At 41.4% G+C, this 14,644-nt stretch overlaps 1 protein-coding gene across 3 annotated transcripts in view; it reads right to left on the reverse strand.

Moving 5' to 3' along the window:
* Positions 1–4,067: 4,067 nt before the first annotated feature.
* The window catches only part of LOC311430900 (solute carrier family 12 member 7), an 81,768-nt gene continuing 71,191 nt past the window's right edge, over positions 4,068–14,644 (reverse strand). For all 3 annotated transcript variants that reach the window (XM_084507843.1, XM_084507841.1, XM_084507842.1), the window contains 3 exons: positions 13,093–13,274; positions 5,492–5,625; positions 4,068–5,055 (listed from right to left, as the gene is read on the reverse strand). In XM_084507843.1, the coding sequence (XP_084363969.1) occupies positions 4,964–5,055; positions 5,492–5,625; positions 13,093–13,274 (408 nt within the window). In that variant the 3' untranslated portion in view covers positions 4,068–4,963. The remainder of the gene's footprint in view (positions 5,056–5,491; positions 5,626–13,092; positions 13,275–14,644) is intronic.

Here is a 14,644-nt window from a genome sequence, read left to right on the forward strand (position 1 = left end):
CCTGGGCAGCCCGTTCCAATGCCTAACAACCCTCTCAGTAAAGAAGTTCTTCCTAACATCCAACCTAAACCTCCCCTGGTGCAACTTAAGCCCATTCCCCCTCATCCTGTCACCAGGCACGTGGGAGAATAGACCAACCCCCACCTCACTACAGCCTCCTCTAAGGTACCTGTAGAGAGCAATAAGGTCACCCCTGAGCCTCCTTTTCTCCAGGCTGAACAAGCCCAGCTCCCTCTGCTGCTCCTCATAGGACTTGTTCTCCAGACTCCTCACCAGCTTCGTCGCCCTTCTCTGGACTCACTCGAGCACCTCGCTGTCCTTCTTGTAGCAAGGGGCCCAAAACAGAACACAGTACTCAAGGTGCGGCCTCACCAGAGCTGAGTACAGGGGGACAATCACTTCCCTAGCCCTGCTGGCCACACTGTTTCTTATGCAAGCCAGGATGCTGTTGGCCTTCTTGGCCACCTGAGCACACTGCTGGCTCATATTCAGCCAACTATCAACCAATACTCCCAGGTCCTTCTCTGCCAGGCAGCTTTCTAACCACTCATCTCCCAACCTGTAGCTCTGCTTGGGGTTGTTGTGCCCCAGGTGCAGGACCCGGCACTTGGCCTTGTTGAACTTCATACAGTTAAATTCATGAAGCATGCAGCTGCTATCTGCCGGCAGGCTGATCACAAGTCACCCCTTCCACCTCTCTGCATGATTTTTGGAAGCACATGTGCCCACCAGCACTGTGAAAGCCCTGGGCATGGAGTCTCTAAGATATGGTGACACCCGTTACAAAGCAAGGGAGCAAAGCAGCATTTGAGATACCACCCGTCAAACCCAGCAGCTATCAGTAGGACTTAGGTCAGAATTGCTGCTGGGCAGCAAAACCTGTGACCCCCATGGCAAGGGGCACTGCCAACATCATCTTGTTTCGTCTGAGGATTGAGTAACTCATGTAATTTTACATGTATTCTGAATTTAGATCATGATTATTAAGAATTTGACCTAACTGGCAGAGTGTCTAGGTGATCAAAAATCTTACGTAATAAAAAAGCCATGGTGACTGCTAAAAAATCTATCTAATAATGTAGGTCTAATTATAACCACAACTAAGTGGCGTCCACATTCTACTCAGTATCCCTAAAGAACCTGCTTTAATTCTTTTAGTCCCCATAGCACAGGTGATGGTACACCATCACAGGTGTCACTTCAAACAAGGGGTTTTACAAGGTACCACATGCCTTGGCCAAAGGCATGAAGAAGACACAGTTTCTGCAAGAAACATGTGAAGCATGAAGCAAAGCCATTTTTTCTGGGTGTTGAGGGTTAAGAGTGTGAAACATGGACTGCCTGTCTCTTGCTGTAAGGTGTCTTGCCTTGCAAGGAGGCCAGTAGTCCTGGGAATGGCATGGAAATATCTGGAGAGAGTCAACAGACTCCAAGATTGAATTTGAGCCAGATTCAGAAAGCAGGGAGGTGGTAGAAGCCCAGCCCCTCGCAGAAATGCAGGAGCAGCAGCAGCTGGCAGGCAGAGGGGTGCATATCACACGCACCTGTATTCCAAAAGAATACAAAGAAACAGATGTGGAATGATCTTGTGCGTCAGTGTCCCACAATCAGATGGGATCACAACATCAGAACTGTTTCGCCAATGGCAAAAGTTAGTACCTATGCAAAATAATAATAATAATAATAATAATAATAATAATAATAATAATAATTCCCCTCCACCCCATCTCAAGGCAAGGCACTACTTGGCAAGTGCCAAAACAGCAGAAAGGAAGGTCTGGTGGTTCCTCCCAAATTATCTACACTGTAGTCTCTTACCACAAGGAGGACCAACACCTCTGTGTTCCTTCAACTATAAAGTGTCAGTCTGGAGGGATTTTACCTGTGTTAGCTCTGGTGGATAATACTGGAGCTGAAGTTACTGTATTACATAGAGATTAATGGTAAAGAAGCCGCACCACAGAGCACAGAAATTCCCGCCCTCCTCCCCTCAGCCCCCAAGCTAAGGTTACTTTAACAGAAGGAAATACCACCCCATTTTCCACAATGGTGTTAATTGCAACAGTTGAAGAATATATTTTGGGTATTGATGTGTTAGCAGGATGAATTGTTGAAACAGTAAACGGTCACTTTTGCTCCGGGACATCGCAAGCGGGATTTACTATTCAGTCTGTAACTGCTTTGTGTGAATTCCCAAAGTGGGATCCAGTTGTGCTGCCCGCACCTGCCAAGATAGCGACTGTAAAAGTTCAGGCACTTCGACAAGTAGAAATTGTTAAAGAAACCGTGAATGCTTTTAGGAGAAGTTAGATTGTAGAGAGCTGACCAAAGTCACACCCCCACTTGTAGTTACAGTACCAGACATGGTTGCTCTCAGAAAAAATTACCAAAAATTCACAGCCCTGGAAGATGATGCTCTGGTTCCAGGAATTATGTTATAGCAAACAGATGTACAGGCATCTAGTCACTGGGCCTTGAATAGCATATGGATTACATTGGCCCCCAACCATCAAGGAACACACTTTAGTGGACACAATGTCCTAGATGGGGCTCAATGGCTAGGTAGAGATTGGATATTCCAATTTACCTACCATCCCCAAGCTGATGGGTTGATTGAAAGAATGAATGGGATACTGAGGCACGGCATGGGTCAGGTTGGAGGATGGAAGCAGTTACCTCTGCATGGACCATAAGGCCAACGTTGTCATCCAGGGCAGTGCCTGACAGCAACTGTTGTGAAGAGACCTGCCTGTTTTTGGTGGTACAAACTGGAGTTTCAAGTTGAGCCACAGCTCTCCTTGGTCTCTCAGAAACCAGGAAGCAACAGGCAGTCCCTGGGCAGCATTCTTCTTACTGGCCCCATTGAGCGGCATCTCTACAGGACAGAGATTTCCCTTGCAGTAGGACACTCATCGATACTGGGAGCCCGGGAGGGAACAACAATACTAGCATTGCTCAAGTTTGCTGCTTGCCACACATCTGTGTGCAAGCTCTAGCTTAGTTTCTTTCTTTCCAGAGACAGGACCTTTCCTGAGTTTTCCAAGTTTTCCTTCTTTCCAGAGACAGGACCACAGGTGCTGTGGTTTTCTAGCTTCCCAATGCAAGCTCTAGCCCAATTAGCATTCCCTTCTTTCTGGAGACAGGGCCACAGGTGCACAGCAAAGGGCCACAGGTGCACAGCAAATACACTTCCAAAACTACTTATGCTTTCAAACAGCATTATCGAATTGTGGTGCGGTAAGAATTTCAAAGCCCTTGACTTTGCGCAGGTTAGGAATGGTGCAGCGTGTGTGAGCCTTGTTCTCGCCAGGCTTGGGCTCAATGTGTATTCTGCTGGTTTTGTGGACAGCCCAGCTGGGCCACCCCACAAGGAAAGAACAAACTGCTGTGTACAAGGGACCCCTGAGTTGTGTTTCACCAGCTAGCCCAAAACGGCGAAGGCAAGTTCTTCTGTGCTGAGCTGCTCCTGAGGCACATGGCTCAGCAGAATCAGGTGTTTGGCGATAATCGGTCATTTTAGTTCACCTAGTTTATCTCCCACTAAAGCATGTGAGTAACGGAGGACCAGCAGTGGGGTAGGCTAATCCCACAATTCCGTATGTTTCTTTTTTGATGTGGTTTTTAATGTGTTTTACCTTTAAAGAGCAAAGGGTTACTATGGGTCAGCCTAGAATCTTCCTTCAGCTCTTTTCCTCATTCTTGCTTTCATCCCTTATCTCCTTTGCTTTTGCTAGTTCGAGGCTACCAGTCTTCTTGTTTTCTTCAGCTCAGGAAGGAACTCAGATGTGCATCCAAAGATGCTGCTAGACAACCAGGGAGCACAGCAGGTCAGGAAAACAACCTGTTGCACTTCAGATGGCTCTCACCTCCAGGACACACCAAGAGGCACTTGGAGGGCCATAGTACAAGGGAGAAGTTACTCACAGATCATTTTGTTATCTCAGTGTCTTTAGAACTGCAAAAGTAAACAATGATTGAAAGCAGGCACATTTCTGACTAGAAACTTTGCTTCTATCAAGCACTTAAATTGTCTGTTCTACTAGTACAAATAAAACACTTATGGTCTCTTTTGGTTTTGTTTTCCTGAAAAGGAGATTTTATTTTCACAGCAGTGTGTACATACAACATTTCTCAAAATACACAGATCTGAAAACAAGAGACTACATACACATCACTGATCAGTTTGCTGTGGCTTACTAATAGCTATAATGGTGATACTGCATCATAGACTTCCTATGAATTGGACTGTTTGGTATCATTATGCAGTATAGTGTAGCTCATTAAAAAAAAAAATAAAAGATGTACAATTTACTATTACTGTCACCTGAAGATTTTGAAGTATACATACGTTTCCTGAAGTATTTTAAATAGAAAAAACACTATTTAAAGCAAGCATGGCAAATCATGAACCTCAGTGAAATACTTCAAAATACCTAACAACATCCTAATTTGACTGTTTTTAAACTCATCTCTGAATTAAGTTTCCTGAACTAATCCCAACAGAAGCAACATAGCAGCATCTTTGTAAGTGAGGAAGCCAACTTCTCCCTTTTATTTAGAAGCAGAGCAGAGACTAAGAACAATAAAAGTTGCTTACATTTCTGTTATGTTTAAAAGTAAAATAGCATTACCATTTCTTGTTTCACCACAGATTAACAGGTGTCAGAATATGCTATATATAAATATCCTAATCCATGCAGCATTTATTAATCCACTACAGAAATATTCTCAACATAAATCTCTTGAAAATATAATTTAAATATAACGTTTTAGTAAAAAAACAAAAAACAAAACAGAACACCTCACCAGAAGATTCAGTTTGCTGATTGTTTGCAATGTACTAGAGCTCTTAATGAAGCCGCTCCAATTACATCAAATAATGTTGCACATTTTGCCCCCTGCCCCAAGAATCACAAAACAAAAACAAAACAAAACAAACAAACAAACAAAAAAAGAAAACAGATTAAGAATAAATGGTGATCACTTCACGTCCACTGCCTCGGACTAGGAGAACTCTGTCCAGACCTTCTGTCAGTACTTCCAAAAACTCCATGTCTGAAGTATCGTTAAGTGAAAAGATCACAGAAAAGAAGCAAAACAGCTACTGATGACCCAAGATATCTGATGTACAATTAAAAAACAAGTTCATCAGGAAGCTTTCCTGTGTATCTCCCTTTATTGCCCAATTACGCTTGGGCACTTCCACCTGCTTACTCAGGAAGAAGAAGTGAAGACTAATTCTGGGGATTTGTACAAGAAGATGTGTTTTTCTGCCCTACTGACCTACAGAAAAGAGAAAATAGAAAGTTAAAAGAAAATTCAGCATTGAGGAATGTCTTGCATCAATTCAACTGACAAAATTTCTGTGGTTGACAGTCGTAGCACTATCAACACTTGATTTTTTTCTGTGAAATCGAAAGTAGACAGTGGCACAACCAAAAAATCAAATTTCCAATTTCAGGAACTATAGAAGCAATATAGCAGAGGATACAGTTTTCATCCCCTTTTCTGTTTTTAGGAGGTCCAGGCATATTCAGGAGAACTAGTTGAGCATGTTGTGATTTATTAAGCACCACTCCATTGAGCTTCACAGCGGTGTGCATTCTTCTTACATTCGACTGATTCCTGTACACAAACAAATCTTTTTAGGTATTGCCACAATACTTACATATCTGTGCTTATAAATTAAAATGTACACATCTTATGCATTTGAATTTATAAGCATAATCTGTATGCATGTATAACAAGCTATTTTCTTGGACTTCACTTGTACATATTCAATATAAATTTGAGAAAATGAAATGCCTATGTTTTAAAGATTTTTTTCTTCAAAAATAAAACCTAAAATTGCCTGAATATCATCATTAAGTGAATTGCCAAAATGCACAACTCTTTCAGTTGTCAGTTATCATTTACAAAGATGAATCAAAAGCTTAATTTCAGTGGAAATGAAATTTAGTCAAATAGTGAGAACCCTGCTAATTGAACTAAATAAATATATAACTGGATTTTGCAAGGAATTCTAAACACCAAAGGAGCTACAGAAATATAACAGAAAGATTACGGTGTTTGTTATCATTTCCAGTACAAGACTTCCCTTGTGGTCCTTTACAGGATTATTGTAAGCCCAGCAAAGAAGCTTCATGAACAGCAAAGATTTTATGAGGAAAAAAAATAAATTCAAAAACACACAATAACACCCCGCCCCGCCCCCCAATTCCCATAAAATCATGTGAGCTCAGCTGGGCTCCCATACTGTTTTAGGTCTGGCATGTAACTAGTGGCAGGACATAGACATCCTCTGAAGTGCCTGACCAAGTCCAGACTCTTCTGAATTCCACCAACAGTAGTCAAAATGATAGTACAAATGCTTCAGCACTCTTTTAGCTTAGGGAAACAATGGACATGAATGAGATCCCTTTTCCCAAAACAAAAATATTTTGGATCTCAAAATTTACAAAAGAAAACACACACTACTTTATATTTAATTCTAGAATCTTCCAGCAACACAAGGCCACCATCAGATGACATAAATAAGTGCAGCAGACAGACACAGGTTCATTCAAACAAAGGGTGGGACAACAAAAATGGAGAAGGCTGGGTGCATGCGTACTTGTGTTCCAGCACACCCTATTTTACCGCAAAGGGAACAGCTGTTAACACAAAACTATTAGAAATGGCATGTCTCAAGTCATATTTTTATCCTTAACTTTACAGGTGCAATCAGAAAAAAGGACACTTGGCCTGCAACTTAGTGATCAGTGGAGACCAGCTTCACTAATACCCATTTTCCTCCAAAAGACAGGGACATTTTGAAAGCTAAGTTTATCAGGCTGGGGAATTTTCTGTCACAAGGGCCATCTGTCCTGAGTAAGAGCCAACTGTAAGCAAACCATGTATGGAACAAAAGAATACTTGAACCACAGCTTTTCAGAAGCAGAACAGCAGCTTAAGGGGACAAAAGAAAAACTATGAGGAGAGAGGTGTATAACTGAAGAGGTGCATAAATACTGAATTAGAAATTTTGTAAAGCTACATATAAAATAAAGGGGAAATAAGGTAGGTGTAAATTTGTGATGGAGTGGACAAGCATTCAGAACTGAAATAATGGGTCAAAATGACTGTTCACCATGTATAACGTGAACTGAGGTTATCTAACCTCATTTCCCTTTCAAGCGTTGGTTGAAATGAAATAATATATGGAACACCAAGTATGCCTTCTAGTTTTCATAAGAAGCTCAAAATGAAGACAACACAGGTCTGAAAAACAACAACAACAAGCAAACAAACAAACAATAAAAAGCACACAGAGCATCATGAGCTGGTTCCACACAAGTTCAAGCAGAGATGAGATGCCCCAAATGGTGCAGCAACCATTTGCACTAGTGAAGGCCACCCTTCTTACTTTGCTCTTAAGACAGGATAGTGGGCATTCAAAGGCTGCAGGTGTCTATACCAACCACCCCAGTGCTGTTTGATGCCTCCACCTAGACAGCTGCTGGAAGGTGAGGCTGCAGTGCAGATCAGACTGCAGGAAGTGCCTAGATCTTTCTCCTGTGGCAGGCACAGAGGCCTGTTCGCTGAAGTTGTGCCCAGATGGAGGGCCTCCTGCAGCAGGTAGTGAAACTGCTGTCGGAAGTGAGAATCTGACTGCACGACATCAGGGAACCTGAGGAGTTGGGTGGTTCCATGTGCAGTCTGCATCAGAGCCACAATCAGAAACTGCCCCTGCAGGAATACACAGGAGGAAACAATGCTCAAAACAGAAAAATGAAGCTTGTTATGGCAAGGACCATCAGAAGGAAGAGACTTCCCCCACTGCCTGATATGCCCTTGCAGAACCAGTTTACTGCTCTGGGGACTACGGAGGAAGGACCTGTCATGTCAGGGTAGCCACTGGTGTGGACTCAGCCAGTTCAGTCTATTCCCAGTATAACGACCAGTCTAACCAAGAAAGAACGATGGGTGATAGTCATAGGTGACCCTCTTCTGCAGGGAATGGAAACACCCATTTTCCAACCTGACTTAACTTCAAAAGAGGTTTGTTGCATGTGAGAGACTCATGCTGGGGATGTCGCCAAGAGACTACCGAGCCTTGTACAGCCCACAGACTATCCACTGCTTTTATTTCATGTGGGTATCAGTGACCCTGTCGAGAGCAGTCCAAGGTGTATTATGAAAGGTTACAGAGCCCTTGGAGCAGCTGTAGAGGCTCTTGGAGCACAGGTGGTTGTCTCTTCAATCCTTCTGCTGAGAGGAAAAGGTTTTGAAAGGAGCTGGTGCTACAGACAGGGATTGGCTGTTTAGACCATGGGACTCTTTGAGAAACCTGGTCTAGGGATCACTGGGGACTGATGGGGCCCATCTGTCAGAGAAAGCGAAAAGTATCTTTGGTTACAGGCTTGTCAAGCTGGTGAAGAGAGCTTTACAGTTGCTGGGGGAGAGGAACATTAGTCCTCTTTTATTGGTCAGCATCAGCAATGAACGTTCAGAGATGGGAAACGGAACAGGTGTCAGTGGGAGAGCACCTGAAGGGGAGCACAAAGGAATTCCAATCACTTCATCCAATAAAACAGTTTCATCAGCCCAGTTTAAGTGCTTCTATTTCCCATGCTGCATTTATTTAAACAAGGTAAACTTGAATTTTTCTTAAGTCTCAGGACTTTCATGTCTGGAGTGCTGTGATAGATGGTTACAGACTCTACAGGAGAGATATGTAGAGAAAGAGAGGAGGTAGGGTAGCCGTTTGCAGTAGGGAATGCTCTGACTGCATGGAGCTGAGTGATGGTGATGAAAGGGTTCAGTGTTTCTGGGTAAGAGCCAGGGGAAAGGCCAATAAAGCTGATGTTATGGTGGGAGTCCATTACAGCGCACCCAACCAGGATGAAGAGGTAGATCAAAAATTCTATAAGCAACTAGGAGAAGTCTCACAATCACTAGTTCTTGCTCTAATGGAGATCTTCCCCAAAGTCTGCTGAAAATACAATACAGCAAAAAGGAGACATTCTAAGATATTGCTGAAGTGTGTGGAGGATAAATCCCTGACACAGGTGGTGAGGAAGCGAACTAGGGAAGGTGTCCCACTTGAGCTGCTGTTTGCAATCACAAAAGACTTTTGTGTGAGGTAGTGGTTGGAGGCTATCTTAGGCAAGCAGTCACAAAACAATAGAGCTTTTGATCCTTGGTGAAGTAAAGGAAGTGATTATCAAAACTTCTGCCCTGGATCTCCAGAGGGCAAACTCTGGCCTATTTTGAGATCTGGTTGACAGAGTCCCTTAAGGAGACAGTTCTGAAAGGCAAAGGACCCAGGAAGACCTTCTTCAATAACAAAGTCTTAAAAGCACAGGAGCAGGCTGTCCCAATGCACCAGAAGTCATGCCAGTGGTGGAGAAGATCAGCTTGGCTGGACAGGGAGCTTCTTCACTCAGGAAGAAAAAGAGAGTTCATGAGAAAAAGAGAGTTCATGTTCTTCTGTAAGAAGGAGCAGGCAACTCAAAACTGCTGTCAAGATGTGCAGGCAGAAAATTAGAAGGGCCTAAGCCTAACTAGAACTCAATTGGGCTAGTGCAGTAAAAGAAAAATGCTTTTATAAATACATCGGCAGGAAAAAGGGAACTAAGGAGAAACTTCATCCTTTATTGGATGTGAGGGGAAACATAGTGATGGAAGATGGAAGATAAAGCTGAGGTACTCAATGGTCTTTTTGCCTCAGTCTTTACTTAGTAAGACCTATTGTTCTCAGTGTACTCAGCCCCCTGAGTTGGAAGATGGTGACAGGGAGTGACTTGAAGCCCCTATAATATAATGGGAAGCTGTACATGACCTCCCCCATGTTTTAAATGCTCATAAGTCTACAGCGCTGGACAGGATCCATCAAAGAGTACTGAAGAAGCAAGAAGAAATACTCACCAAGCCGCTTGCAATAATTTACCAGCACTCCTGCCTAACCAGGAAGGTCCCAGATGATTTGAGATTAGCCAATGCAACTGTAATTCACAAGGACAGGAAGGAGAATCCAGGGAATTACAGACCTGTCAGTCTGACCTCAGTACCAGGAAGGTTATGTCATCCTGAATGTCATCACACATTCTGTGATCAGATTCAGCCAGCAGGTCCTGCTGCCTGACTAACTTGATCTCCTTCTGACAAGACAACCTGCTTATTACATGAGGGAAAGGCTGTGGATGCTGTCTACATGGATTTTAGTGAAGCATGTGACACTTGCCCACAATATCCTCCTGGAAAATCCAGCTGCTTATGGCTTGGACAAGTATACGGCTCAATGGCTGAAGAACTGTCTGGATGCCAGGCTCAGAGTCACAGTGAATGGAGTTCAATTCACCTGACAGTTGGTCACCAGCTGTGTTCCCCAGGGCTCAGTACTGGGGCCAGTTTTGTTTAACATTTTGCTAAAAATGATCTGGACGAGATCAAGTGGACCTTCAGTATGTTTGTTGACAGTACCAAGTAAGGCGGGACTGTTAATCTGCTTGAGAGTAGGAAGGCTCTGCAGGAGGATCTAGATAGGGTAGATCGACAGACAGAGCCTAATTGCATAATATTCAGCAAGGTTAAATGCCAGGTACTGCACTTAGGTCGTAATAATCCCTTTCCACAGTACAGGGTTGGGGAAGAGTAGCTGGAAAGTTGCCCAGTTGAAAAGGACTTAAAAGTGCTGCAACAACTAGCTGAACATTATCTGACAGTGTGCCCAGGTGGCCAACGAGGCCAATTGGCATCCTGTCCTGTATCAGAAACAGTGTGACCAGAAGGACTAGCGAAGCGGCTGTCCCTTTGTATGTGGCACAGATGAGACTGCACTTTGAATGCTGTGCTCATTTGCTCTCACCACAAGAGAAATACTGAGTTGCTCACGTGTGCAGAGATGAACAACGAAACTGGTGAAGGGACTAGAAGACATGGCTTAAGAGGAGTGGCTGTGGGAACTGGGATTGTTTAGGCTAGAGGACAAGAGGTTGAGGGAAGACATCATCACTCTTTAAAACTACCTGAAAGTAGGTTGTCAGTCTCTTCTCAGACGGCAGTGACAGGGTGTAAGGAAACTGTCTCAAATTGAACCAGGGGAGGTTTAGATTGGATTTTAGGAAGAATTTCTTCACAGAGAGGATGGTCAAGTGTTGGAATGCACTGAGCCTAGGGAAGTGGTGGTTTTTCCATCCCTGGAGGTATTTAATAGACGTGTGGATCTAGCACTAAGAAAGATGGTTTATCAATGGAACTCAGTAGGCCAGGCTGACAGTTTCACTTGATGATATCAAAGGTCTTTGCCAATGTAAATGATTCTTTGATTCTACTCTATGATTTTTATATGCTAGTGCCATACCCAATTTATTATCTGAACTCACTATAGTTCTGTATGTGGATTGTGGAAGTGAGGCAGAACTGGCATTTCATGGACTGTGAAAGTTCTTTGTGATATAAATACTTGGACAAAAAGAATGGAACTTATCACACTGGGGGCTATTTTTCCAGACCAAATTTATATTCACTTTTTTTTTTTTTTATTTTAATCTTGTGGAGAAGAGTACTGTCAGATTTTGCATTCTTCTAGAAACTAAAGTACTTGCTCTGTGACTTACTTTGAAGGGAAAGTTGATGATATTTAGAAGAAAACATTAACAGATAATGAAGAAAACTATTTTTCAGTGATAAATGCTAAAACACAGCATAAAAAAGAATGAACAAAACAACATGCAAACTGCAAATCATGATTTAGGAACATGCAGACAGTATACACCATCACAAGAACTACGGAACACAACCAAAATTGCTTAAGTGAAATGAAATTTAGAGACTTACAGATTTCCCCATTCTCTACATGGAAGGGAAGCAAACGTATAAAAAATTATTTTTATGCTATTAGGTACATGTTAATTCAATAATAGCAATGCATTGTGCTGGCACACCAAGTTCAAACCATAATTTCCACCCCGATCTTATACAGTAGTTTTAAAATAATACTACCAATAAGTCTACACCTTGTACAATTCTAAAGAAACAGGAAATCTTTCCAACATTTAAAAGAAAAAAAAAAAGTCTAAGAATTAGAGCACCTGTTTTTTTGTTCTGAGCTCCAGAAGGTGAGCAAGATTTTTGGAATTTGCAAAAGGCAAATTCTTTCAACAAAGCCTAGAGCAAATCCACAAAACAATTTAGGATTTTAAGTACACCTAGAATTAGTGCCTAAATCTGTCTCTAAGTCCTAGATTTAATGTATGTTTCCTCTAGACATTAAATTTCCCTTGCCATTAACATTTTTGATTTGAGCATGGGCAAAGAATAGACCAGACCATGCTTAGAATTCATTTCCTTCCAGAACTCAGAAAAGATGTGTGTATGCACTTGAATCACAAAACAAGAAGGAAGCAAATAAGCTGATATCCTTCTTTCATCAGTTTCGTGGGTCTACTAGCTCAGGCCTGACAGTAGCTCTTAGTGAGTAAGTGACTTATATTTTAACAGACATTTAGAGATAAAGCATAGTTTCACCAGGAAATACTGAATATATCAAGACATACGTATAAAGCAATATAGAACTTGTGCTTATATACTCATTTTAGAGGAAGAAGACCTAACATTTTTTTTCAAAAAAATCATGTAAATCTCTTTCAAGATTTTTAGTTTATCTGATTCTTTGTACTTCTACCACCCCAACAAAAAACAGTAAATTTAAGGGAAATGATATCCAGATGAAGAGAGGAAAACGAAAGTTACCATTAAGCATTAAACATCTGTGCTTTCTGGTACAATCCATAAGCTGAAAGTCTTAAAGTCTGTCATACTTGAGATTCATCCACAACATTATGAATATTTTTATATGTATATTAACAATGTCTATTACAGACATTCCACCCAGCCTGTCTCACAAAGATGGCATTTAAGTGAAGTGCATGGAAAGACCATGTTTGTACTCAACTTTAAATAAACATGAATCTCTTAAATACAAACAAACAAAACTATACAGCAGCAACAAACCAAACCAACCAACCGAAGTCCACCCAACAAACAAGAAAACCCTACACCCAAAACACAGAATCGAATACAAACTCCAACTATCACACATGTACTTACGGCTTCATGTTGAAAATATCTTTGAAACCAGACACATTTGTTTCTTTGTTTTTATGCTTTTCAGCTACAAACTTTTCTTTGGTCCAGGTCATTTGCACTTTTTCTGGCACAGAAGCAGCCACACTTGCTTTGACAGCTGGAGTTGAGTGCGAGGCTGTGTTTCTGTCATGGATCAGTTGAGCCTGGAGACAGACAGGCAGACAGATAGACACACACACAAAAGAAACCAAACCAAAATTCAGCCAAATGATCATTTGTAGATTATAGATTATTAATACCTTGAAATTGAATTTCGCTGAAGTATAGCAAAAGAAAAATCAGACCCCCCCCCCCCTTATTTTGTGAACAAATATCAGAAAGTGTTTTGACATTGTCATGAAATGAAACTGCTTCTAAAAATCTAGTTATTTGTTTATATTTGTAGGACTACTTTTGGGCTGGGACATGATTCTTGTAGTGAACTAAAGTGAGTTAGAATCCAACCTGAGTTTAATCTTTATTAATACCAGAGGCTTATGACAGTGAACAACATGTAGGACAGTGTATTCATTCTTCCTCAGGTTTCTATCAGATAAATTGCTATTTTTAATTTGCTCTGACAATGTTGTAAGCACTGCACTTGAAAGATTTTATGTGCCTTTATCTGAATTAGCAGCATGACCATTACACTTCTAAAACCACAACATTGGATTTTAGAGTTTCCATGGTTGAAGTGAAGGCCAGCTATGTTCCATTTTGATGGAAGGATCATAGATTATTTCTGCACACAAATGCATTTTAAATAACAAAAGCCAATCACAGTCTTACCATGGAAGAGCCTTGTCTTCTGTTCTAATAGCAGTAACTCAGTAAATCAAACCAGTAAGAATATAATGTTATTCCCTCATGTATAAACACTTCTGAGATCTCCATTTCCCACTCCCCTTTGTCCTCTTGAGGAAAAAAAAATAGAATATTTAATTCTTGTTTACTTTCCATCATAATACATTGTCCATAGGCTTTTGTATTTCCATCAAAAGTATCCCAAGTACAGTACCCTAGACTCTTATGATTGTAAATAAATAGGTATTGGTGGAAGGATGATTGTTTTTGTGGTTTTTGTTTGCTTGCTTCCTTGTTTTTAAAGTTTTAACAGTTAGGAACCACCTTCAGATACTTGTTAAATTGTGAATTGGATCCCCTATTTCATTCAAGAATCTCGATTATTCATGCTAGTGAGGGGCATTGCCCCTCCATACATGTGGTGATTCAGAAGAATTGATTTCATTTAGTCACAATCAGAGACATTAATAAAATTGAAGCAAATAAGAAAACTGCATTCATTCTCAGAACACTGATTCCCCCCAGTGGTTCACAGACTGTAGTTGTAGCTGTTTTAATTGCCTAAGTGCTCCTGTGTTTTTCCTAAATTATTTCTCCCATCCCTAGCCTAACCTGGAGGATTCTCAAATCCTGGAGCTCATTTTTCTGGTTCACACCTCCCTGTATGATGGTGTTCATATCTCCCCAAAAAAGTAAATAACGAGTCAAGAGTATAAATCAGAAGTTACTG

The sequence above is a fragment of the Aythya ferina genome (genome assembly GCF_964211825.1).
Source record: "Aythya ferina genome assembly, chromosome: 2".
NCBI classification, from domain to species: domain Eukaryota; kingdom Metazoa; phylum Chordata; class Aves; order Anseriformes; family Anatidae; genus Aythya; species Aythya ferina.